General features: G+C 34.4%; 3 protein-coding genes across 3 annotated transcripts; all 3 read left to right on the top strand.

The window, feature by feature from the left end:
• The first annotated feature begins 883 nt into the window (after positions 1 to 883).
• LOC130955220 (receptor-like protein kinase FERONIA) lies at positions 884 to 3,503 on the top strand. The gene has a single exon (XM_057882035.1). It carries the CDS (start codon positions 928 to 930, stop codon positions 3,367 to 3,369), a length of 2,442 nt encoding a protein of 813 aa, XP_057738018.1. The 5' UTR covers positions 884 to 927; the 3' UTR covers positions 3,370 to 3,503.
• Positions 3,504 to 17,110: 13,607 nt separating this feature from the next.
• On the top strand, positions 17,111 to 19,985 carry LOC130955218 (receptor-like protein kinase FERONIA). Its single transcript, XM_057882034.1, has one exon. It carries the CDS (start codon positions 17,321 to 17,323, stop codon positions 19,781 to 19,783), a length of 2,463 nt encoding a protein of 820 aa, XP_057738017.1. The 5' UTR covers positions 17,111 to 17,320; the 3' UTR covers positions 19,784 to 19,985.
• A 2,430-nt stretch (positions 19,986 to 22,415) lies between these two features.
• Positions 22,416 to 26,800, top strand: LOC130956331 (uncharacterized). The gene is made up of 6 exons (XM_057883368.1): positions 22,416 to 22,610; positions 23,189 to 23,570; positions 24,122 to 24,318; positions 24,610 to 24,754; positions 25,230 to 25,383; positions 26,350 to 26,800. Exons 1-6 carry the CDS (start codon positions 22,546 to 22,548, stop codon positions 26,373 to 26,375), a joined length of 969 nt encoding a protein of 322 aa, XP_057739351.1. The 5' UTR covers positions 22,416 to 22,545; the 3' UTR covers positions 26,376 to 26,800.
• Positions 26,801 to 27,588: the final 788 nt, after the last annotated feature.

Raw genomic sequence — 27,588 nt, 5'->3', positions numbered from 1 at the left:
AATAGAAAGAAGGATAATTAACTAAAAACTAAAAAGTAAAGAATACTATTCATGCACCACCACCATTAAACTAAATTTTGGAGTTTAAAAGTTTTGATTAGTGTTTTTTTATACTCTCACTATACTGAAATTTGATAAGGTCTCAATCAAGCATGGCATTAATAGTCTTCTTCACCACCCTTCCTGTACGCCAGTTTAATTTTCTAGACGTTGATATTAGTATATTACGGTTTCCTAGCTTCCAAGCAAGAACCAAAGAAACCAGATAGAGCTTTCAGTTTTAATAATCTTACTTGACTTGACTAAAAATAGTGTGTTTATATGCCTCTTGAGTCTTGATATATATGTCGTCTTCTTACCCAAAACAAAGTACTAATAAGTAATAATATTCTCTCTCTGAATTAAACACTACGTACAACTACTACTCCATCAAATCAAACATGAGCTATGTTACCAATATGCTTTTATCTTGCATTTTAATATTTTACTACCAATCCACGTTTCATGAAGCTTATGAGCCAGTCGTTGCACACATTTTCAAAGTGAAATGATATTTATATTATTGTTTGTATATTTTTTTTTATGTACATTTTCTTTTATTTAAGTGATAAACATTTTTTTATCATATTTTATTAATCTTTTTTATATAGCCAGTAAGTGTGTTTCCAAAAGTAAAACATATATGACCATTAATAATCTTTCAAAAATGGAACTAGTCAAATAACGGAACTAGGGTGTCACTAGGGTCACAATCATATACATTATTTTACTACTTGCCCAGTACTTTCAAGCTTTCTTTCTTCCTAGTAACTACCGGCAATCGGAACAATATATATAATGGCCTCACCTCATGAATTCTTCATAATTTCATTGATTCGTTTTGTTCCTAACCACATCTGCAATTAAACACGACTGTCCTTTTCAACCATGAACTTGAGGAGTTATAGCATAACCTCTGCCATAGCCACTATCATTTGCCTTTCTCTCTTGTTCCTCTCGGACTTAGCCATATCCATTGAAGCTTATGTTCCAGTTGATAGCTACAGCATCAATTGTGGCTCAAGTGGCAAATCCTCCGACGGTGAAAGGTCATGGAACGGAGACATACACTCAAATCTCTTTACTCTTCAAGACACAAAAACCATCGTTGCTCAACCAACCACACAATTTCCTCTTTACCAAGTTCCCTATACCAGTGCTCGCTTGTCTAACTCTGAATTCAGTTACTCCTTCCCGGTCACACTTGGCCGGAAATTTGTTCGTCTCTTCTTCTACCCTGCTTCTTACGCTGGCTTTGACCGTAATAACGCCTTCTTCACGGTCAAATCCGAGGGTTTCACACTCCTTAAGGATTTCAATGCTTCGCTTAACGCTGATGCTGCAAGCAGGGACACCATCTTTAAAGAATACATCATCAACGTGGATGATGGGCAGAGGATCAACCTGACCTTCACACCAAACACAACCCATCCAAATTCTTATGCGTTTGTGAATGGAATTGAGGTGGTTTCGATGCCCAGTGATCTCTACTTCTTTGAACCCAACGGACAACAAATTATATTTGTGGGTCATCCAGGCGTGCTATACGAAATGCTAAACAGTAGTGCCCTGCAGACATATTACAGGATCAAAGTTGGCAGCGGCAGAATCACACCTAAAGGTGATACTGGTATGCTCCGGAGCTGGGCAGGAGATGATGCTGATTATTTAAGAACGCCGAGTGCTCTGTATATGGTACCCGGTGATGCGACCGGAATGATGAACATCACTGTGAGTCCTGATTATGAAGCACCCATTGAGCTTTACAGAACATCACGTGATATGGGCAAGAATGGAACTCTCAACCAAATGATAAATTTGACCTGGGAGTTTCCTGTTGATTCTGGCTTCACCTACATGCTCAGGCTTCACTTTTGCGAGCTAGACCCAAACATTACTAAAACCGGTGACAGAGTGTTCAACATCTACATAGCAGGCCAGTTGGCGGAGGACCGTGCCAATGTTCTAAAATGGAGCAAGCAAAAGGGAATTGCTGTACAGAGAGACTATGCAGTTACGATCCCAGGGACTACTCAAGACAAGTTTAACCTTTCACTCCAAATGCATCCTTCATCATTCGTATGGTACAGCGACCCTTTCTTGAACGGCCTTGAAATCTTCAAGATTAGTGACCCTGCGTCTAATAGCCTGGCCGGACCCAACCCAACTCATTCATTAGCCCCACCACACTTCTCTGCCTCTGTTCAAAACTCAAACAAGAGGATTATAATAATCATAGTAATCTCTGTCTCTGCAGGATTCATTTTTCTTTCCAGTGTAGTCTTCTTCCTCCTTAGAAAACAAAAGAAAAAGAGCATAAAGAGATCTTTCGAAGTAGCCAACACTCAAACCTTACCATTGCCATCCACTCTTTGTCGTCGATTTTCCTTGGTTGAGATGAAAACATGCACCAATAATTTCGATCAGCTCCTCCTTATCGGGGTGGGAGGGTTTGGCAACGTGTACAAAGGCTACATCAACGAAGGTTCAACACCAGTCACGATCAAACGGTTAAAACCGAGTTCACAGCAAGGGGTTCAGGAATTCAGGACCGAAATTCAGATGCTCTCTCAACTGCGCCATCTCCACCTTGTGTCCCTCATTGGTTATTGCTGTGAGAGCAATGAGATGATGTTGGTCTATGATTTCATGGATCAAGGAACCTTACAAGATCATCTCTACAACAATAGTAGTAACCCTTCCCTTTCGTGGAAGCAACGGTTGCAAATCTGCATAGGAGCAGCGAAGGGGTTGCATTATCTCCATGCAGGTGCGGTCCACAATATCATTCACCGCGATGTAAAGAGCACCAACATCTTATTGGATGACAAATGGGTGGCCAAGGTTTCAGATTTCGGCTTGTCCAAAATAGGACCCTCTGGCATTTCAAGAACCCACATTAGCACTGTGGTGAAGGGTAGTCTTGGGTATTTAGACCCAGAATACTATAAACGACAGCGTTTAACTGTGAAGTCTGACGTGTACTCCTTTGGAGTAGTGCTGTTTGAGGTGCTGTGTGGGAGGCCGCCTTTGATGAGGACAGTGGAAAAACAACAGATGTCACTTGCTCATTGGGCTGTATCTTGTTATGAAGATGGCACGTTGGATCAGATTGTGGACAAAGCATTGGAGGGTCAGATTGAACCGGAGTGCTTGACGAAGTTTGGCGAGATTGGTGTGAGATGTTTGCATGAAGATGGTTCCCAACGACCTTCCATGGATGAAATTGTTTGGTGTTTGGAGTTTGCATTGAAACTGCAAGAGACTGGTGAGACGCATCAAGAACATCTTGTTACTGCACCTGAGTTGCTTGAAATTAGCAATGTGTAACTCTGTAAGATGGAAATCATGGGGATAACGCCACATCTAAAATAAGGCTACCAGTCGCATCCATGCATCCATACAAAATTAATAATGAGGAGTGTTAGGGTTAGCATTTATGTTAAATTCTGACAAACACTTAACTATCAAAAGAAAATTGAATAATATTATTAAATATAATATTATTATTAAAAATATTATTAATAATTAATTGATAGTTAAAAACTTCAAAATTTATCACTAGACTTTCTCATTGATAATTAAAAATGTTAAATAACAATTTAATTTAATATATAAATTATTTAATAATTTTGTGATTAATTTTAGTATTTGATATTATTTTTAAATTTTCGTACAAAAACACTTCTATGTAAAATTTTTATCCTTAAATAATACACAATAATATTGCCTAATGGTATTTAGTTGTTAATTGTAAGAACATTTTATATATATAGTTAAAATAAGAAACATATATTTTTCAATTAATATTAGTTAATTTTTAATTTATTTTTTAATTTTATTTGTTAATTTTAAAATCTTTAATTTTAAATTCTAACTTTTAAAAAAATTAAAATTAAAAAATATAATATAAATAATTAATTATTATAGTTATAAAAAAAATTTAATACCTTTTCATATTTAGAATTAATTGTTTGGTGTTTAGAGTTTGCATTGAAACTGCAAGAGATTGGTGAGATGCATCAAGAACATCTTATTACTGTAACTAAAATATTTGAAATAAATTAGCAATGTGTAACGAAAAAATATTAAGTTTGGTCCTTAAAGTTATATTCGAGTTTTAATTTAGTTTTAAAATTTCAATTGCTTCTATTTATTCTCTAAACTTTTCAAATTTTAATCATATTAGTCTCTGCGGTGGTTTTATCACAAAGTTATTACCGGAGAGATGACGTGTATAACAAAATGTCACGCTAGACGTCTAACGGATATATTTTGTGGCGTTTGAAACTTTTGTATCAATTTAATCTCTAACAACTATTTAAATTCCTAATCCCCAATTTCATTTGAAGCTCCTAAACTTTTTCTTTGATTCTTACTCCTCTTTTGAGAGACCATTTTATGAAGTTCATGCTGGGTAGCGGCAGTAAATCCGTGGAAAGTTTTAGCAACTTACGCTCTAATGGAGGTTGGAGAACCACTCGAAGCAGAGAAAAATAATTTTTAAAGTGGTGTGGATGTGGGTATAGATTCGTTCTAAGATGGTCAGAAACAGATGCGAATCCAGAAAGACCTTTTTTTAGATGTCCAGACTACAATGTATATGCAAGATTATTCTTAACTTTTTCTAAAGCTTGTAGTATCTGATTCTTTCTCCATCTCCATTGAATCTATTTACAAAGTGTTGACAAGAGGTGGTGTGATTTATTTGTTTGGGCTAATGAATTTCATAAAATGAAGAAGCAAGAGGTAGAGTGGTATCGAAAAATGAAATGATGAAGAATGGAGGATGAACTTTGCTTAAAAGATTGGAAGTTTGGAATATGATGTTAGGGCTTTGAAAATGGGAGTGACTTTGTTGGTTGTAATAAATTTGCTTGTAGTTGCTATGTTATTGTGAAAATGGTGAAAATTGGCCTGATATTTTTTGGTAAAAAGCCAAATTTGATGGTTTAGATTCAAATGGCAAGAATATTTTGAAAAAAAAAATAATTTATATTGTTGTATTAAGTCTCAATGAATAAAAATTGCACCTGTATTAATATGACTCAAACAATACAAACTAAAATATAACAAATTCAGTCAAGAAATATCATCCAATTTCTTTATAATTTATTAATAGAACATTCATATTGATATTGAATTCAAATTCAACTAAAAAATTTTGTGTGATGGGACACACAAAAAAAACAAGTAAGTTATCCAAATGAACCATTCCAAATATAACTAATCAAAAGCCATCATTTTAGAGTTATGCAAACTTAGAAAAATAATATAACTAATCCAAAAGTGTAATGCCTTATTACATATGAAGCTCCCAAACACAGAATGATCAACAATTCAATTTTTTTTCTTGGAGGTTTGAATCCGGGAGTAGGGACAAATTTCATGAAACTAACTAGTCGCATGGCTGTCCCTGAAAATGCACCTTGCATTGGATCAACTAGTACATTGGTTGCTGGTGGGGTACTAGATGGTCGAGACACCATTCTTTTGGTTGCAAGCTTTGGGGCCTTGCATTATGTTACACTACACTAGTCTCCATCTATAAAAAGTGTGAAGTTAGTGAAATATGAACAAAATAATAAATTAGCATAGTGGTTAAATTTAAGGAATAATTTAAAATATACCATTATTTATAGAGAGTCTTCATTATGAGACATAATTAGTTGGCTCATGTCAAGCTCAACCTCAGCCTGGTCTTCATGCTAAATTTCTTGGTGTTGAATTAGAGGTGGATTGTTATTAGGTGCACCAACTTGAGATGGTACATCAGCAGATGAAATAGCATGGACAGGGTTTACAACTGGAGTAGCAATGGTAGGAACAGCAGGGTTGAAATTACCACCTTTAGCAGCAGCAGCCGCAGCTGCTATAGCAGCAGCTGCCACTTCTTAAGCCTTTCTCTTTCAGCAGTTTCTCTTAGTGCGAGCTTTTTTCCCACAATAGCGACAAGAACCTTTTTTATAAATCCTCTTCATCTTGGTCTTTTACTTCTTGCTTCCATCAGGGCCCTCATCAACATCCTTTCTACGTTTTTTCTTGGGTGCTTCTGGCATCTTTTTGAATTTTAGAGCTTGTGGTCTGTGTGGAAACTTCTCCTATATTGCTTGGCCAGGAATAAGATTTAAATGGAATGCATATATGTCATTATATGCATCTATTGTCAACCACTTGTGGCAAAATTTATCAGGACGTTTTTTGGCCCTAGCCAATGCAGCACAAGTATGGACACAAGACATCTTTGCACACAGAATTACAATAGATACAACCAGCAATATATCAATATATTTGTATAAAAAAACCAAAACATAGTATCATATAAGATGAATCTTGATCATGTAACAAAAAATAATTCATTAACTACCATTTAATTGCCAAAAGTCACATGAACATAGCCTCTATCCCAAATCAACTACCATATTGGTTGGGTGGTCAATGACTTCAAACTTTTCATACTTTTTGTTTCTGGATCATACAGGGCCAACTCTTTGATTCCTTCTTTATCTTCTCCAACCTACTACGCTGTATTGGGCATAAAATTTTAATGTGGCTCCTAATTTTCACCTTATTCCTAGCAATTGTCCTCATAGTATACATTCTAACCTCTTCCAATAGTGTGATGATAGGTTTAGCTCTGGCCTCCTTAATTCATAAGTTAAAAATCTCACATATATTGTTATAAATATTGTCCATCTTGGATACATTACTGAAGAAAGCTCTACTCCATGCGTCCTTAGGCCACTTGCTCAATTATGACCATGCTTTTTCATTGACCCTCTTAATTCTTCTCATTCCCTCAATCCACCCTTCTTGTGTTATTGATCTTGCACATTCTCACAATAATCCTCTAAACTCATTGTCCTTCCATTACTTGTTAAAGTTTTTCTACATATGCCATACATAAAATCTATGATGGGCATTTGGAATTACTTTCTGAAGTGCTGGAATCATCCCTTATACAAAGTTAAACAAAAAAATCACAAAATATAGTTACTCTTCAGTCTCAAAAAGGTTTCTGAACTAGTTTTAATGAACTCAAATTGGTCCCTGAACCAATTTTAATGAACTCAAAATTAGTCAGTGTCCTCAAACCATTTGTTAAGGGCATGTTGGGAACCAACCACCTACATTGCTCGACCTTATCATAGCGAAGGGACTTGTAGTAGTCTCTGACTGAAAAAACATCCAATGTGTCTGTATCTAACTCAAGTAATTCTAAAATTTGCTCCCTGCAATATGTCAAGCTTTCATCTTCATTTCTGACAAATGATCCTTCATGGTGATATATAATTTAATGAATTGATCTCTCATCTACACACAGAAAATTTAAAAAACAATCAACAACAACAACAACTAGAACTAGTGTGCTTGATATACATATAAGTTGTTATGAGACCAAATTAATGCACAAAAATCAAATTTAGAACATCCACAGATGAAATGGAAATAAAAAAGGAACGATGTACAAGAATAAATACTAATATCTTACCCACAAAGGTAAAAAACTAAGAGGGCAATTCTATGATGTGTTGTATTATCTCTTACAGGAAAAATATAATCATTCTAGGTTCTCAAAAAATAAGATCAAACTAAAAAGTGATGTTTCCAATAAATTCAGTAAAAGATAAAAACACAATTTAAAATTAAGCAGCAGGTCCAGTCATTATTGGCAATAAAAATGAATTTTATAATTTCATACAAAGTAAGCAACAGCTCAAAACAAGATTTTCATTTAAATTTAGAATATGAAAAGTATCCCATTCTCGAAAGTTCGAATTTTGAATTTAAGTTTTCATCATTTTATCTATATCAGTTTTATTCTAGTCTTGCATATAGGTTGCCATAAGAATCCAAACACGGATACCCTGATGCTTTATTACATTATATGAGGTGCAGAAAATAACGAGTCGTTTTGTGCATTATCAAACAATTTTTGAATATAAAGTAGGGATGATAAGTATAAAGAACTACCAAAGGAATTTGATCAGATAAATGGTACATAATTCCAGGGAATGGAAATGAATGTCTTAAACTATTTGTATCCAATGGAAAATAAACAAACAACACGCATATACGATCAATAATTAAATCTTCTAGATCAATCACTCCATGTTACAAGATGCAATAAGCAATTGATTTAATTAACTTGGCTACATATAAAGATTAACAATTTAATGAAATTGCGCCTCTCTTTTAAATAAAACAGAAGAAGAATCAAATGTAACATATTACATATGACAATCTGATTCCATCCTTTTATTTCTTAATCCACTAATTATCAGACAAACACACCAATGTCGAAATCCTAACCCAAAAAAACTCCCCTAATATGCTCACAATCACATTAATGGTACAGAAATAGGGAATGATCGAATATCTAACTGATAAGCTAAGAAATTAAATGATAGTCACTGAAAATATAAACCCTAACAGAGAATAAGTACAAAAATTAACATATACTAACATGCAAAGCAAAATGCAAGAATGCATAAAAAAGAAGAAGAAAGGGAACCAAAAGTAAAGCAAAAAAACAAAGTATCATTATGGGTATAGAAATTTTTTTCTTCATTATTTTTCTTACCTCAAACTTAGTCAACGTAGGTGAAGAGAAGATGGTCGATGCAATTTCAAGTGGATGAAGAGAAGAGAATCGCGACTTCAACGAATTTGATAAGTCAGACTCATAACAACGCCATTAAAGAGATGAGAAAGAAGAAGAACAGTTCTATTATGGGCAGAATATAGTGTAGTGGTTGTTTAACTAAAATATTTTCCGTCTCTTCAACCTATACGACATCGTTTTGGGCTATTTGAGCGTCATACCAAAACAACGTCGTTTTAGTGGAGTCCAGCGTGACATTCTGTTGTACACGTCATCTCTCCGATAATGATTCTATGACGGAAACCCCTGCAGGGGCTAACATGATTAAAATTTAAAAAGTTTAGGGACTAAATAAAGGCAATTGAAACTTCAAGGACTAAATTAAGGCTCGAGTGTAACTTCAGGGACCAAACTGAGTATTTTTTCAATGTGTAACTTTGTAAGATGGAAATTATGGGGATAATGCCACATCTAAAATAAGGCAACAACTCAAAGTGCAGCCATTATATGTAGTTCACTACAAGAAAAATGTTGAGTACCATCAGAGTTACTGTCAGAAAAATGAAAAAAATTGAATTTATCGTTGAAAAGAATCAGACAGCATAAACCTCGCCGGTAAATGTTTACTACAAAAACTTTTCGTCCGACAGTAATTATCACCCGATTCTGCGACGGATTACCTGTTCGAAAAACTATTTGGTTATCGGTGGATTTTTCCGATGGTAATGTTGGCACCAAGATATGTTGTTTCCCATACTATTACCGTCATATTATTCCATTGGTAAACCCGACGGTAATGTCAATTTTAAAAAAAAATTGAAATAAATGATCAATTTTAATTTTTTTATTCAAATTTATTTTTTACACAATTAATGGTCAATTCATAAATAATGAAAACCTATTATTTAAAATAAATAATACAATGTTCACATAAATTAAAAGTCAAGTATATCAAATAAATACAATGAAACAATAAAACAAAAATACTAATAACAACAGATTCAGGTAGTCGTCGTCGTCGTCGGTCCCGTAGCCCTAAGTCAGCAGTGTAAAAGGCGATGATGTCCATGTGCCACCAGCACCGATGCTGCCACCAGCAAGTTTGATGCCAGCAGTGTTCATCTTGGTCTAGTACACCTCCATCTTAGACTTCATACATTGAAGCCGCTCTAGCAATTCCCTCAACTCCAGCCTGAGCTCATCCGTCATGTGGGTGAAGATCTCCTGATACCTCTCTTAGTAAGTGTAAAACCTGAATAATTAATAAATAATTAACTCATAAATTAATATTTATTCAAAAAAAATAGAAAAATAGAATTTTAAAGTTTAATGTGATAGAGCTAATTAAAGTAAGAATTTTGACACTAATTTTAAAGAATTTAACCCAAGATTGGGTCGAACAGGCTGAACCAAACAAACCGGGTCCGTATTGGGCCCAGGGCCCAAGCCAATTAAACCCAAAACTAAACAACTCAGCACCCCCTCCCTTCTCCACACTCATTTCACACTGAAAGCAAGAAGGGGGGAAGAGCTCTCTCAAAATCACAAACCCTCACTTGATCTTTAAATCCAAATAACTTTTTATCCGGAGCTCCGATCGCCGCACCATTTGCGGCCACGCAACTGCAGTATCAAGCTCTACAATGCTCAGTCATTGATTAGGTATGGAATCTACTTTTCAGTTTCAGTTTTCTCCTCCCTAAATTTAAAATTTGATAAACAATAATGTTGAAAATGATTTAATTTCAGTGTTTAGGTTCAAATTAGCTTGTGGATTTTGTTAGGTTTAGCTCACTTGAGCTGTGGGCAAGGTAAGAACCCTAACTCTTTTGTGGATTTTTGATATTTTGAGTTTAGGGATTAATTATAGTGATATATGTGGATTAGATTGAATATTGTTGGTGTAAAATCAAATTGGATGTCAAACTTGTGAAATTGGAACTCTTTTGAAGAGAATGGAAGCTTGAGATCAATTTTGAAAGCTAGGATTTGTTGGTGAGAGGCTGTGGTTGATAGCTTGTGGTGCGGAAAACGCTTGAGGTGTTCTGGATTTTTTGGGAAATTGACTAAGATATGATTTTGGTTTCTCGTATCTAAAATATAATGTGACGTGAAAATTTAGGCTAGTGACCTTAAGATAGGAATTGAATTGTGATGTTGTTGTTGGTTGAGATTGATTATTATGTATGTGGTTAATGGTTTGGAGGTTGTGATGGAGGATTATATGAATGACGTGTGAACTTGGTATATGTATAATGGCTATTGAATTTGATGTTGTTGTTGGTACTATATTGGTGGGAGAGAGTTGATATTGTATTTGATATAATAATTGATGATGTATATTGTACATTGTTTGAACTTAAATGATTGAGTTGAGATTGATGAAGGTGGATAATTGGTAGGTTGTGAGGGTGAATAAGGAGGTTGAAAATGTGATTTGGGAATGTTTGATGCTGGTATGTAAGGTTTCATTGGTTTTTGAAATGTTTGAAATTGTATGTTTCGAAAGTTGAGGTTTGCAAGTGTTAATGAAAACTATGATTTTTGACCAACTTTGATGGAGCATAACTTGGCCTCCGAATCTCCGAATTTTATCAGCTTTATTTAGAAAGAGAATTTGGTTCGAGAGATTTACATCGTTTGAAGAACGGAGGAAAAACGTTTTAAAACAAGAAAGTTATGCGTGATCAAAGTTTAGAGTACAAAATTGAGATTTTAGACTTAGCAGCTTTTTGGGACTTCTGCTAAACCCGCGTATGCGAGATACACGTGCGACACGACCATTTAACATGTTGCTTTCTTTGGTTGCGTAAGCGACCACATGACACGCGACGCGAGCAATGCTCTCGGGTTGAGGAGCTCTCGTACGCGAACCAGTGACGCATACGCGAGATGTTAAATTTTTCAAGGCCGCATACGAGAAAGGTTACACACGACACGAGCATACGCTACGGGTTGCACTCCTCGCATACGCGAGCAGGGGTCGCGTACGCGAATCCCTATTTTTTCAAAACTTTAATTTTTTATTCTAAATGCATTCCTCTAGCTTTCAAAATCCTTTTTACTCTTGTTTAAAGTCTGGTAGGTGAATTTTGAATAATAAAGTATAATGAGGACTATGAGAAAGATAACTTGTTGATGAAGAAAGATGTGAACTAATAATGAATCATGACTGATAATGAGTACATGAGTTTAATGATAATGATGGCGAAAGTGTTGTTTATGTTATGAGCCAGATGGCTATATTGATAATGAATTATGGTTGATTATGATTATATGATTATTGATTGATTATGTGGTTGTTACACTTTCAAATATCTGATATACGAGTTTTCTTGGGTGAAAGTAGTGGCTTGCCACCACGTGGTCCAGGTTGAGACTCGATACTCTACTGATCCTATGTCGTAAGTGTGGCCAAACACTTAGACCGTTCCGGATGAGCTCGCCCCATGGATATACACCGGTTTGTGTGTATATGATTATGAATGTTTATGATTTGAGATTTGGGGATGCACGACAGAGGGACAGTCCAATGGTTAGCTACCAAGACTTGTCGGGTTGGCTATATAACCGACAAATGAGACTCATCAGGCGTAGGACATGCATACATCATATGCATCTATGTGTTTATTTGATCTGCTTTGTTTGGAATGCCTAACTGATTGCATAACCTACTTGCTACTTGTTTATCTGCTGTATCTGAATCCTAGTTGTGGTTTCCTTGCATGTATTATCTGTGTTTGAAACAAATGATTCCAGTGGTAGTTGGGAGGTTCGAAGGAGTTGGAAAGGGGAGTATTAGATAGTATGAAAATCCTTTGTTAGTTGCCTAATCTACTTTTGGTTTAGTTATGTTTTATAAGATTAAATCATATGTCAGAAGTTCTAGGATCGCCTTCGGCTTTCCCGGAACATTATATGTTAGAGATGTGGGAAATATTACCATGTTGAAAACCTCTGGTTCTCATCTCATACATATTTTGTAGTTTTCAGATGCAGAACGTGAGGCATCTCACTAAGGCATTATGGGAGCTTCTCACAGCGAAGATTTTTTGCATTTTGGGACTTTATTTTGGTTATGTTGTTTATAACTAGATATTTTTATCTCCACTACTTTTGTATATGATATTTTATCCCTCTTAGAGGTAATTTAGAAGAAACAGGTTCTGTAAACTCTATATTTTGGGCTTATTTTGGGTTATCTTGTATATATGTATATACACCTATATGCTCTGACCAGTTTATCTTCGCGAGCTGAGTCAGAAACTTTGTTATCTGTATCTTGGAACTCTCTTGTGTACATATATTACTATGCTTACTTTATCATTATCCTTCTTGGTTTACGTTTACTGCTAACATTGACGTGAGTGTTGCACTTTTCTGTTTAACACTTTTGTTTTAACTTTATTCAAAGGCTCCTAGATATGAATCTTTTTCGACTACATTATATATAATTTTACTTTTAGAGGTCGTAATACCTCACCACCTCTGTTTTATGACTTAAGCATAAGACTCTGTGTAGTAGGGTGTTACAATAAGCGTTCAGCTCCTTAGCCGACTGGTGAAGGCTGCGCTGGAGCTCTTGCACCTGCAGCCTCAAATCTACGTCTACCTCGAGAACGACGGCTCAACTAGTGGTAGATCCTGACGATGGACTCAACGTGGAGGTGCAAAAGCTACTGGCAAAGAACGACCCCAACCCGTATACGCAGTTTTTGTATGGCGCTGATGCGGTTTCGCGCCAAACTGCATCGAGATCGACGACTGAAGCTGCTGAGCAGTATAAGGCGGCGTCATCGTGTAGACGGAGGCACATAGTTGGGGTTAGGGACCATGATGAATGGCTGGTCCGCTAAACCCACAACCTGTGACGTCACCGGAGTGGTCAGAGTAGAAGGAGAGGATCCAAAAATCCCCGGGGTACCGAAAGAAACCCTCCCTCTACCCCAACCACGGCTATGACTTATCAGCAGCCTAATCCAGCATACCTCTACCTATCATCATGTCTAAAAATAGCATACTAATTGACAGAAATTTAGAACAACAAATCAATGCTATTTGATTGTAAGTTCAACATTAAATCAATACTATTCAAACAAATTTCAGCAAATTCAATACAAATTCAGCATATTCAACACAAAATCAACAGAATTATTCATCAATTCAGTCAATTTCCAACACTTTTAACAATATAACACAAATTAACAATCTTAAAATCAACATATCTTAACCACCTAAAATCAATATACTTAGCAAAAATTCTGCGTGTATAAATTACAAAAATATTAGCAAATAACTACCAAATAGCTACGAAAGACAAACTACTAAAATCTTATTGCATGACTAGCCAAAGGCATAAGCATATGCTTATCAAAGCATCAATATCATCATCATAGAACATATACACCCATTCTAAATTTTCAATTCAACGATAAATTCAATATATTTGGCAAAAGAATAAAAAATTTACAGAAATAAAAGATTTAGGTAAGTAATTTTTAAGTAACACAGCAACAAATTTAACTAAATTTCAACAATTGTTCAACAAAATAAATTGTCTTTTAACATCAATTTATACAGATTCAACATATTCAATACAAAATCAGTAGTATTATCTATCAACTCAATTAATTTTCAATACTTTTAACAATATAACACAGACTAATAATTCTAAAACTAACTTATTTTAACTACCTAAAAATGCACTAAAATAAAAAATTAATTTTAACTAAATTAACTAACTAAAATTAGAATATTAAAACATAATCAAAATATAATTTGAAAAAAAGAAGTTTAAAAAAGCTTGGAATGCAAAACTACGAATTGGTTTAATTAATTCGTATAAGAAAGTCATAAATACGCACAAATTGTGGATGTTAACTTATTCAATATTTTGAAATTTTATGTATAAGATAAGAATTTAATATTGATGGTTGTTTTTGTTGATGGCTTTCTACTGTGCTCTACTGCTCATGGTTGTTTTGTGATGTTCTAAGACTGACGTAGCATACACATATCAACATAGCAATTGTATTGAATTATTGAATTTCTTTTATGTTCTGAAATTATGTACTGAATTGTCTTTGGTGCTATGGTTTATGCATATATTAAGTGTACACAAAAATTAGCAAATAAAATAGAATATATATCAAAATATAAAATATATATAGAATTATAAAAGTAAATTAAAGAGTTAAGTTTGATTTTAGTCTTCAACGTAGAGATTAAAAATTGAAATCGTCTCTAACTTTTTTTTTGTTATAAAATAATCCCCAAAATTTTAATTTGTTTTAAAATTATCCTTTTTACCAATTTTATTTTTTTATTATAAAATTATCCTTCAATAAAAAAATTATAAAATAAAATAAATTAAAAAAAAAGAAAGAAAGGAATACAGAAGCGGGTTGGGGGAGAGAGAAAGGGGGCGTGAGAAAAGGGAGAGGGGGAGGGGGGGAGAGAAGGGGGACTGCACCACCGCACCGTCGCTCAGCTGCGCTGTTGCCCTGCTGCCTGCCGCACCGCACCCCACCACCAGCTTCTTCTTTGCCGCCCTGTCGCCTGTCGCACTGCACCGCACCACCACCAGCTTCTTCTTTTTCTTTTTCGCCGCCCTGCCGCCTTGTCGCCCTGCCGTCCCGCACCACCGCACTACCACCAGTTTTCTTCTTCTTCTGTGAAATGAATTTTTTGTGAAATTTTGGATTTTTTTATGAAATTTGTTGTGGAATATTGTTGTTGCTGAAATTTAAATTTGGAATATTATTGTTGCTGAATTTGTTGATTATTGTTTGAATTTTCTGATGATGATGATGAGACCATGATGATAATGATGGTGGTGGTGGTGGGTTCTTATTCAGTTTGAGCTTTTGGTTGATTTTGGGGAAAATTATGATGAAGATGATGATAATCATGATGATACTGGTGGTGGTGGTGGTGGTGGTTCTGGTTGGGCGTAGGCTTCCGTTCTGCTGGTGGTGGTGGTGGTGGTGGTGATGGTGGTTGATTTTGGGGAGAAGGGAGAAGAGTATACGATTTTAAAATAAATCGAAACTTTGTGGACCATTTTGTAGCAAAAAAAAAATTGGGGACGATTTCAATTTTTGACCTCTACGTTGGAGGACCAAAATTGAACTTAACCCTAAATTAAATTATAAATATATTTATACACAAATATAAATGACTAATTTTGGTTATTGATATTTTAGGGTGTAAATTGTATTTTTAATTTTCCTATATATAAATTAGAATTGGAATGAGGCATGCAACGAATTGAAGCTAAGGCTAGTGAAAATCCAGGTACCAATTAAAGTTCTCAATCTGGAAGTACCACTGGAATCGTTAGTGTTTTTGAAAAAAATTAAAATTGCCAGGAATGCTCTTGGAAGTAGAAATAGCTTAGGATGCTGAGAGCATGAGATTTCTGTAGAAGAAGATGTGAAAAAAATACGATGCAAACACTATCATAAGATTTTTTAGGTGGAGTTTATACATTCAAACACCACTTTGCGAGACCTTGTTCCTTGTAGAGCTAACTATTACTAGTGAAATTGATAAGCAAAGGTGTGATACTGTGAGTGGGTTGCAAATGAATTTGATAACCAAACAAGCATGGCTGCATGGGTAAGGCTGCTGAGGAAGATGACATTCATGGTGAAAAGAACGAAAGGGAATTAAAAAAAAAAGACTGAAAAGCAACATATTCAAGAAAAATCGCATTATGAAGTTATTTATTCCAATTCATCCGTAATATCCAAATATGCATGTAACTAAAGAATAGAAAGAAGAATAATTAACTAAAAAGTAAGGAATACTATTCATGCACCACCACCATTAAACTAAATTTTGGAGTTGAATTAAATTTACTCAGTTTTAAAAGTTTTTATTAGTTTTTTTACTCTCTCCCTTGCTGAAATTTCCTGACTAAAACATCGACCGCGTAAGGTCTCAATCAAGCATAGCATTCATAGTGTTCTTCACCACCCTTCCCTAAACGCCAGTTTAATTTTCTAGACGTTGATATTACGGTTCCTAGCTTCCAAGCAAGAACCAAACGAACGAGACAGAGCTTTCAGTTTCAATAATCTTACTTGACTAAAAATAGTGTGTTTAATGCCTCTTGAATCTTGATATATGTGTCTTCTTCTTACCCAAAACAAAGTACTAAGAATATTCTCTCTGAATTAAACACTACGTACTACTCCTCCATCAAATCAAACATGAGCTGCGTTCCCACAATGCTTTATCCTGCATTTTAATATTTTACTACGAATCCACGTCCATGAAGCTTATGAGCCAATCGTTGCACATACACATTTTCAAAGTGTTTGTATATATTTTTTTTGTACATTTTCTATTTTTTTAAGTGATAAACATTTTTTTCATATTTTATTAATCTTTTTAATATAAACAATAAGAGTGTATCTAAAAGCAAAACATGTACCAACATTAATCTTTCAAAAGTTGAACAAGTCAAATAACGGAACTAGGGGGTCACTAGAGTCACAATCACATACATTTTACTACTTGCCCAGTACTTTCAAGCTTTCTTTCTGCCCAGTAATATAACTACCGGCAATCGGAACAATGGCCTCACCTCATGAATTCTTCATAATTTCACTGATTCATTTTGTTCCAAACCACATCTGCAATTAAACACTCGATCCTCCTTTTTCAACCATGAACTTGAAGAGATATAGCATAACCTCTACTTTATCCACTATCATTTACCTTTCTTTCTTGTTCCTCTCGGACTTATTAGCAATATCCATTGAAGATTATGTTCCAGTTGATAGCTTCACCGTCGACTGTGGCTCAGCTGGCAAATCCTCCGATGGAGAAAGGTCATGGAACGGAGACATAGACTCAAATCTCTTAACTCTTCAAGACAAAAAAACCATCGTTGCGCAACCAGCCACACAATTTCCTCTTTACCAAGTTCCCTATACCAGTGCTCGCCTGTCTAACTCTGAATTCAGTTACTCCTTCCAGGTCACAGTTGGCCGGAAATTTGTTCGTCTCTTCTTCTACCCTGCTTCTTACGCTGGCTTTGACCGTAATAACGCCTTCTTCACGGTCAAATCCGAGGGTTTCACACTCCTTAAGGATTTCAATGCTTCGCTTAACGCTGATGCTGCAAACAGGGACACCATCTTTAAAGAATACATCATCAACGTGGATGATGGGCAGAGGATCAACCTGACCTTCACTCCAAACACATCCCATCCAAATTCTTATGCGTTTGTGAATGGAATTGAGGTGGTTTCCATGCCCAATGATCTCTACTTCTTTGAACCCAGCGGACAACAAGTTGTATTTTTGGGTCATCCAGGCGTCCTATACGAAATGCTAAACAGTAGTGCCCTGCAGACAGACTACAGGATCAAAGTTGGCGGCGTCACAATCACACCTAAAGGTGATACTGGCATGCTCAGGAACTGGGAAGGAAATGATGCCGATTATTTAAGAACGCCAAGTGCTCTGTATATGCTATCCGGTGATACGACCGGAAAGATGAACATCACTGTGAGTCCTGATTATGAAGCACCCATTGAGCTTTACAGAACATCACGTGATATGGGCGTGAATGGAACCCTCAACCAAATGATAAATTTGACCTGGGAGTTTCCTGTTGATTCTGGCTTCAACTACATGCTTAGGCTTCACTTTTGCGAGCTAGACCCAAACATTATTAAAACCAATGACAGAACGTTCAACATCTACATAGCAGGCCAGTTAGCTGAGGACCATGCCACTGTTCTAGCATGGAGCAAGGAAAAGGGAATTGCTGTACAGAGAGACTATGCAGTTATGATCCAAGGCCAAGGGATTACTCAGGAAAAGTTTAACCTTTCACTCCAAATGCATCCTTCATCAGACACATGGTACAGCGACCCTTTCTTGAACGGCCTTGAAATCTTCAAAATTAGTGACCCTGCGTCTAATAACCTGGCAGGACCCAACCCTGACCCTATTCCTCATCCATTTGCCCCACCACACTTCTCTGTCTCTGTTCAAATCTCAATCAAGAGGATCATAATAATCATAATAATTTCTGTTGTCCCTGCTGGATTCATTTTTCATTTCATTCTAGTGTTCTTCATCCGTAGAAAACAGAAGACAAAGACCAGAAAGAGATCTTCCAAAGAAGCCAACACTCAAACCTTACCATTGCCGTCCGCTCTTTGTCGTCGATTTTCCTTGGTTGAGATAAAAACAGGCACCAACAACTTCGATGAGCTCCTCCTTATCGGAGTGGGAGGGTTTGGCAACGTGTACAAAGGCTACATCGACGAAGGTTCAACACCAGCCGCGATCAAACGGTTAAAACCGGGTTCACAACAAGGGGTTCAGGAATTCATGACCGAAATTCAGATGCTCTCTCAACTGCGCCATCTCCACCTTGTTTCCCTCATTGGTTATTGCTGTGAGAGCAACGAGATGCTCTTGGTCTATGATTTCATGGATCGAGGAACCTTACAAGATCATCTCTACAACAATAGTAGTAACCCTTCCCTTTCGTGGAAGCAACGGTTGCAAATCTGCATAGGAGCAGCGAAGGGGTTGCATTATCTCCATGCAGGTGCGGTCCACAATATCATTCACCGCGATGTAAAGAGCACCAACATCTTATTGGATGACAAATGGGTGGCCAAGGTTTCTGATTTCGGCTTGTCCAAAATAGGACCCTCTGGCATTTCAAGAACCCACATTAGCACTGTAGTGAAGGGTAGTCTTGGATACTTAGACCCAGAATACTATAAACGACAGCGTTTAACTGTGAAGTCTGACGTGTACTCCTTTGGAGTAGTGCTGTTTGAGGTGCTGTGTGGGAGGCCGCCTTTGATGAGGACAGTGGAAAAACAACAGATGTCACTTGCTCATTGGGCTGTATCTTGTTACGAAGATGGCACGTTGGATCAGATTGTGGACAAAGCATTGAAGGGTCAGATTGCACCGGAATGCTTGACGAAGTTTGGTGAGATTGGTGTGAGATGTTTGCATGAAGATGGTTCCCAACGACCTTCCATGGATGAAATTGTTTGGTGTTTGGAGTTTGCATTGAAACTGCAAGAGACTGCTGAGACGCATCAAGAACATCTTGTTACTGCAATTGAAATGCTTGAAATTAGCAAAGTGTAACTGTGTAAGATGGAAATGATTGGGATAATGCCACATCTAAAATAAGGCAACGACTCAAAGTGCAACCATTATGTGTAGTTGAAATTTGTTAAATGATAATTTTGTGATGTTAAATTATTTAATAATTTTTAATTAATAATTTTATATAAAAATATTTGTATGTGAATTTTTATCCAAAAATAATACATAATAATATGAAAAAGTTTAGTCAATTATAACATAAGTCAATTTAAATTAATTTTTTGAATTTTTAGTTTTAAAGTTTAAAAAATTAAGATAGTAGAGAGTTATTTTTTATAATAAATCTTTTATATTTTAAATAATTGGATCTAGTTGACTATTTCTTAGTTGGTTCCTTAGCATAACTGTAATAATATTGTTTGATGGTACCTAATTGTTAATTATAAGAACATTTTATATAAATAGTTAAAATAAGAAATAATTATTTTTTAATTTTACATTTTAACTTAAAATATTTAATTTTAAATTTTAAAATTTAAACACAAAATGTTAATTTTAAATTCTAATTTTTTTATAAAAATTAAACTTAAAAAGTATAATAAATAATTAATTACTATGGGCTATAAGAAAATTAATTTTTTTATATTTAAAATAGCAGTAATAGATAGTTAACTTTTCTAACATTTTATCATATTATTATAGTAATATTCTAAATTTATTTTCAATAATTTTTTTAACAAAATAGTTTTTAATATTTTAAAATATTAAATAAATTAAGAATTTTGCTGTACATTTAAGCATTTTTGTCAACTAAGTCAAATAAAGTTGGCTCAAATTTAATAAAATAAGATCGACATTTTTTAAACTTGACAAAAGAAATTTTTTAATTGTGACACCAAAATTTTTAATGGTGACACAAAAATTTTTTAACTAATTAAAAGTTATCAGAAATAAAAATAGTACCAAATTTTTTTAAAAGCATCATTAAAATTTCTCAATTATAATACCAAAATTGCTCATAATATAGCTTCTTTTTCTACTTTTTTTCATACTTTATCTTCTTTTTTTTTTCCAATATCTTTTTCTTCTTCTGTTTTGTTATTTATACAAAAATTTTTCTATATCTTCTCATTATTTTAAAATTAAAAGATTTTATCTAAATAAAATTATTTTAAAATTAAATTGTATATTTTTAAGTCTTAGATAACAACCTGTCTTATAATATGGCGTGGAAATAAATTTAAATTTTGTGTTATCATAGTAAAATTTTTATGTTTTATATAAAAAAATTTTGATGCCATTTTTATTTCATTTATACGTTTTATATAAAAAAATTTTGAGATTATTCATCATCATTATTATTATCATTATCATCATTATTTTTTGTATTTTGTTTGTCTTTTTTATTCTTTTTTTTTATAAAATTTTTAAAAATACACAAATAAATAAATAAACAAAGAAGATAAATAAAAATAAAAAAAAACGTATAAGAAGAAGATAAAAACCATGCTAATGATGATTACGATAACAATAATAAAAAAGGTTGAGAAAAAAAAGAAAAATAAGAAAGAGAACAAATAAACTCAAAAAGAAAGAAAAAATGAGGAACAGAATGGGTAAAAAAAATGAATAAAAAAAATATGTATTTATCATAAATTAATTGAATTTAATTACATAAAATCATGGTTAATTGTCTAGAATTATTGATAAACTAATATCTATAGAAAAAAAAAAGCAAATCAATTTTTTATCTCTTTAAATTATAGATAATTTAATTATCTCCATACTATTTTATAGAAAAATTTAGGATTAGTTTGTCATTTTCTAAAAATTTAATGTTAATGTGTTGCTTTACTTTGTCAGGAAGTAATTTGTTCTTTGTGAGGAACTAATTTGTTTTTTTCTCAATGATTTTCTTTTCTCTTTTCTACTACCCCACTTTTATTTTCTTCTCTACCTTTCAATTCTCTTCAAATCTCATTAATGAACGACTCTGTTAAAAGACACTATTAGAAATATATTTTTCTACTGAAATTATAAAGAACCCTGGTATTTAAATTAACAAAGGCAAAAAAAAAAAAAAACGTCTCATAAATTATTTTACCGAAATCATAATTATTTTTTAATAAAATAGATAAATAAAAACATTTCACTTGTAGTATAATTCATTTAACTATTTAAGTCTATTATGATTAATTTTAAAAGCCAAATATATCTAAAATATGGTAAATTATACGGTAAAGATGTAAGTTTATAGATTTTTTTTTTAATAAAATCAAAGAGAGATTAATAAAAGTAGAATCCATATTTTGAATAATAATAAAATAATAAAAAATAACTATAAAAAAAATTATACTCTTTTTTATACCACTCTAATCTGTACACTGGAGTACCCCTAAAACATACATAAATAACTTTTGTCCGACATAATTCGTTACAGTGCAGCATTTACATTTTACAGTCTCCAAAAAGTCCAAATAATAATAATGCACTAAAATCCTAAACTTAATTTAAGACAAAAACTCAGCAAAAAACGGAAGAAAAAAAAAAAGAAATAAAGAGAATAATTATTTTTCGGTGCGTGGGTAGCGGTGGTTTGCTTGCTTGGCTGCAAGAAGTGAGCAGAGGTGGCATATTCTCACATATAAAAGGGTGTGCAGTCCACGGTTCATGCTCTTTCAGTCTTTCTTATTCTTACTCTTCTTCTTTGCCTTCGTTGCGGGATATTCTAATTCAGCTCCAACAAGCGATCAAACACAAGAACTCTTCTTCTTGCTCTCTTGGCCTCACTCTTCTCACCAATGGCCGCTTCCAACGCTCGCGGCTCCACGAACTCCTTCGGTCACACTGAGATTAACTGGGACAAGTATTTTGCTTCTCCCTTTCTTCTGTTTTCTACTTTCCATTTCCTCTGTTCCTTTCATTTCGGATTTAGGTTTTCTCTTTTTCTTTTACTTCGATTTCTTGCTTCTATACTTTGTGCTATTTTGTGTAACCTTTTCTATTCTGTGGTTCCGTGAACTGTTTGGTGTAGTCCTTCAAGGAACTGTTTCTTTATGCATTAGCATTTGGCAAAGTTATAGGGAGTGTAGTAGTAACTCTTGAAATCTCTGGTAATGCTTAGAAGCTGAAAGCCTGAATGTTCTTTTCCGTACGCTTGATTTTAAGCAGTGAGGATAATTCCTTGCATTGATTGGATTCAAGATTCAAGAATAGATGTTTCATCCTGGCTGTTTATATAATTTCTCGTTTCTCTATTGGGGATTTTCCATTTCTTTTGTAAATTCTCTCAATGTTAACAATTTTGGAACCTAGATTCTCGTGAAGAGTGGTGATATATTTCATTGAGTCTTAACTCTTAACTGATAATATATTTTGTGGATGATGATTGAATTTACATATAGAATCTCTGTATCCTTATTTTATGTTCATTTAATGCTGTAGGCTAGATAAAACGAAGTTCTATGTTGTTGGTGCTGGCCTCTTTACGGGTGTTACGGTGGCTCTCTACCCGGTTTCTGTTGTGAAAACTAGGATGCAGGTTGCTTCAAGGGATACTGTGGAGAGGAATGCATTTTCTGTAGTGAAAGGGCTACTTAAAACAGATGGCATTCCTGGTTTGTATAAAGGGTTCGGCACAGTTATCACCGGAACAATTCCTGCCAGGATCATATTTCTCACTACGTTAGAAACCACGAAGGTGGCTGCCTTCAAGATGCTTGAGCCCCTTACACTGTCTGAGACTACCCAAGCTGCTATAGCGAATGGGGTTGCGGGCATGACATCATCGCTTTTGTCACAAGCTGTGTTTGTACCAATTGATGTGGTATGAATGATATTCTAAACCTGAACTGCTGAGCATGATTTTCTGTGTTTAAATACCTGAAGTAAAATATTTATTCTGATTGATTTGGAAATTGGAACATATTCTCATGTTCTTTAACATTTGGCGCAATTCAATTTGATTATGGCTCTAAAAGTGTTTTATCACACATCGTTCTTCCTTGTGATTTCAAACATTCTGCTAGGATTTTTATTTCAAAGTGAAACATAATATATTCTGTACTCTCAGTTTTGATTGAAAGAAAGGTTTTGCGGTCTAGTGGTTTGTCTACAGGGTTGCAGTGTATTCTATTGGAGAATCTTGCAAGATTTAAAGTAAACGCATGTGTTTTTAGTTTATTGTGTCTCCGTTATCGTGCTCTGCTTATGCTTCTTTTGAAGTGTGTCAACTGATAATGAAATGCTAAAATAAATGAGGGAAATTATTTTAAACTTGTGTTTACATCCTTTAAGCTTTGTTATTGATCAAATGTTTCTTTTATATTAAAAGGTTATAATTCTAAATGTTAAACTTTTACAATGAATTATATTTAGATTAGCCAAAAGTTGATGGTGCAAGGATACTCAGGGCATACCCGATATAGTGGGGGTCTAGATGTTGTTCGTAAGGTGTTAAGGGCTGATGGCATCAGGGGATTATATAGAGGGTTTGGTCTATCTGTTATGACTTATTCGCCATCCAGCGCTGTATGGTGGGCAAGTTATGGTTCAAGCCAACGGTTCATATGGAGGTGAGACATGGTAATGCATATTCTTTAAGTTTCAGATGCCAAATAACTGTTGTATTACCTATACATTTTATTTTTATACAATAACAATAATAAATTGATACGAAAAAGCTACCCCTAGACTCTCATCTACTGAACCTCATATTTTCCTTTCAAAGTTGAATTTGAACTGTTAGGCTACTGTACCATGAATGCCATATGTTCATGGTTCATATACCACTATTAAAACGTAGATAGAAGATAGCCCATATATATGGATTTCTAAAACAGCTCATATACGTTCTGTTTATGCAGAGCCTTGGGACATAGTGCTGAACATGAGGAAGGCACTCCTAGTGTGCCGAAGATTGTATTAGTTCAGGCTACTGGAGGGATCATTGCTGGTGCAACTGCATCCTGCATTACAACCCCATTGGATACCATAAAGACACGGTTACAGGTATTCATAACTTGTCGACAATGTTTCTTTCTCTTGATTTTGTTATTCTGTGGTGATCACGGTAGTGCAGCATTAACTCTTTGCACTTTTTGGGTTTTGTCTTCTGGTTTTCATGTTGGAAAACATTTGATCACTTCATTATTGGTACTACTGCAATGAGTTATATTCACCTCTCCTTAGATCTCTCTCTCTCTCTCTCTCTCTCTCTCCTTGTAGATGAAATTTTGCCTTTTTTCTGTTTCCTCTCTTTCCATATCCTTGCATGTTTTTGCTGAAATCTTGATTAGCTTGTAGTGTGATTATGGATGCAAAAGTTGTACTGCATGGTTTACTCCAGCATATTTTGGTTTTGGTAAATGTTCTCATTCTAAAAATAGTAACTAAAACAGGAATAATTTTAGAAGAGTATGATCATTACTTATTTAGCCAGCCACTGTCTACTTAATTTTTTCTGACCAAATAACCTGCAATCCAGGTTATGGGACATGAAAAGACCACCTCTGTAAAACAAGTTGTGAGAGACTTAATCAGTGAGGATGGTTGGAAAGGTCTATATAGAGGCTTGGGCCCAAGATTTTTCAGCATGTCAGCATGGGGTACTTCAATGATATTAGCTTATGAATATTTGAGTAAGAACTCTTTCTCTGATTATATCCTCCTTTTTTTTTGTGTGTAGACAGTTGGGTTTATGTATATAATCTTGTCTAAATGTTTTCGAGTAATTATTGTTTTCTTCTATGGTTCATTTTGGGCAACTCTGTCTATAAGGGTTTGTACATCTTAAGTTGTCTGTTTGCATAAAAGTGGATAATCATATATTCATATTGTTTCCTATATTTTATATTGTACTTCAAAAGTGCAATTTGCTAACTGAAAAAAGAAGAAGAGCCATGTCTGAACCATTTTCTGAAGCTATTGCAACAGATGGTCATTTTTTAGAGTGACTAATGTTTGAAGCCTTTGATTTCTTCCTATTGATTAGTTTTAGCGGTAATGAAAGGGAGACAACAACCCAAAAATCTAAAGTAACCTTGTTTAACTTAATATCCATAATTTCATGCATGTAAGATCCATAATCACATATTTATTACATCTAAAATTACCCAATTATTCTAGCATTAATTAAGAAATAAAAAATAAGAAAACTTAATACAAAATAAGATAACTGAGAGCTGTTTTGAGCTGATTTTCTATTATCTTTCAAATATTTTTGTAGTTTTACAATTAGCCGGACTTCCAAACAATGAGTAATAATAGCTAATTTATGGCTTGAATTTTAATTATATATCAGGTTGGCTCGAATTTTAATTATATCTCAAGTTGTTCAGTCTAATGAAGTAATGAACTTGTCAAATGTATGCCACACAGCTTTCTCGAGTGGCAGAATCTGTTTTGTATTGTCTCATTTGAGTACATTTATCCGTTGTTTTCCTTTCTGAAAATTGTTTATTTCGTTTATTGCTTCATTAACGTCATATACTTGTTCTTTGACTGAGGTTATTTAGTGGTGATACTTGTTATCAAACCAATTTGATGCACTCTATATCGTGGTACTTGTTATCTCATTCTGAAGCTATTTTTATTTCTCCATTCAGAGCGTTTATGTGCAAAAGATGAATAGAAGCAATTGGTCTGCAAGCTGTTCCCATTAGTTAGCCAAGACCTGGTTCCCAAATCTACTTGGTATTTGACAAACAACACCATGAACATTGGAATTGCTGGCTGATAGTTTTACTAACTCATTATTCAAGGAAAAAATGTTAGATTCATAGATATAAAAAATTTTCCCAATAGAAAACTGCTAGTTCCATTCTTTCCCATAGTTAAATGGGATTACATGTATTCTTTTGCTTAGCATTGTTATGGATAGTGTACATTTTGCAATAAAAAATTACAATGAGATTTTGAGATATTTATGAGCTGTTACTTTGTTGCATGCACAAGGCGGGATTCGAACAATCCAAATTGGTTAAGATGGTGCACATTTATTGGGTTTGTTTTTTTGTTTTCATCGTGTTCACTTTTATATCCAAGAATGGAAGGTGTACAGCGAGGCGTGTACCAAAAAGTAGTGCAAATAATACAACTTTTTTATATATGTATAATTTAAAAAACAAATATCATTTCTGTTGTATGCACAACTAAGTCCCAGTTGAACAGTAATCCTCTTGATTGGTTGCAATAGACTTATTATTGGTAGTGTTGTGTCCTGCCCTTCTAATGATAAGGATTTGTATGATTTTAGATTACATTTAACGTATATTTTAAGAATGTTTTGAATTGTTTATGTTCATTTATATGAGCGGTAATCTATTTACACCAAGTATAATTTTGTGTAAACAGCCACAATCATCAACATTCAACAATATCAAATTACTCACAACTAACAAAATAAACAATTCAAGCAAATTATTAACAGTCTAACATGCCAAGTAGGCAAAGTAACTGAGTAATCGCAATAAAAACATTAAGCCATGCGAAATGATCATTCTAATGATCCAAATTGAAAACATGCGATGGAAATGGAGACACAAAACAAAAGCGCCTCACAGCGAACAAATAGAAGCAAAGGCATGAAGCAGAAGCACGACGCAAAGGCATGAAGTAACGACTGTAACAGCGGCGGCAAGCAAGCAAAAGAGGAGTGTGACTGAGTAAAGATGGGGAGAGACCTTGAATGGCAAGAGTAAGAGACTGAGGAGTGCGAGGGTTGGGAAATCCTAATCTAACGGGTGTGAAAAAAATAAAAGTTGGCTTCAAAACGATGTCGGACAAACTTCAAACTTGCTAATTCATGAGTAAACTTGCGATTATAACTGAGTTTATGGAGTCCA

The sequence above is a fragment of the Arachis stenosperma genome, chromosome 10 (assembly GCF_014773155.1).
Source record: "Arachis stenosperma cultivar V10309 chromosome 10, arast.V10309.gnm1.PFL2, whole genome shotgun sequence".
NCBI classification, from domain to species: Eukaryota; Viridiplantae; Streptophyta; class Magnoliopsida; order Fabales; family Fabaceae; genus Arachis; species Arachis stenosperma.
This window is presented reverse-complemented; position numbering and strand designations above follow the sequence as displayed.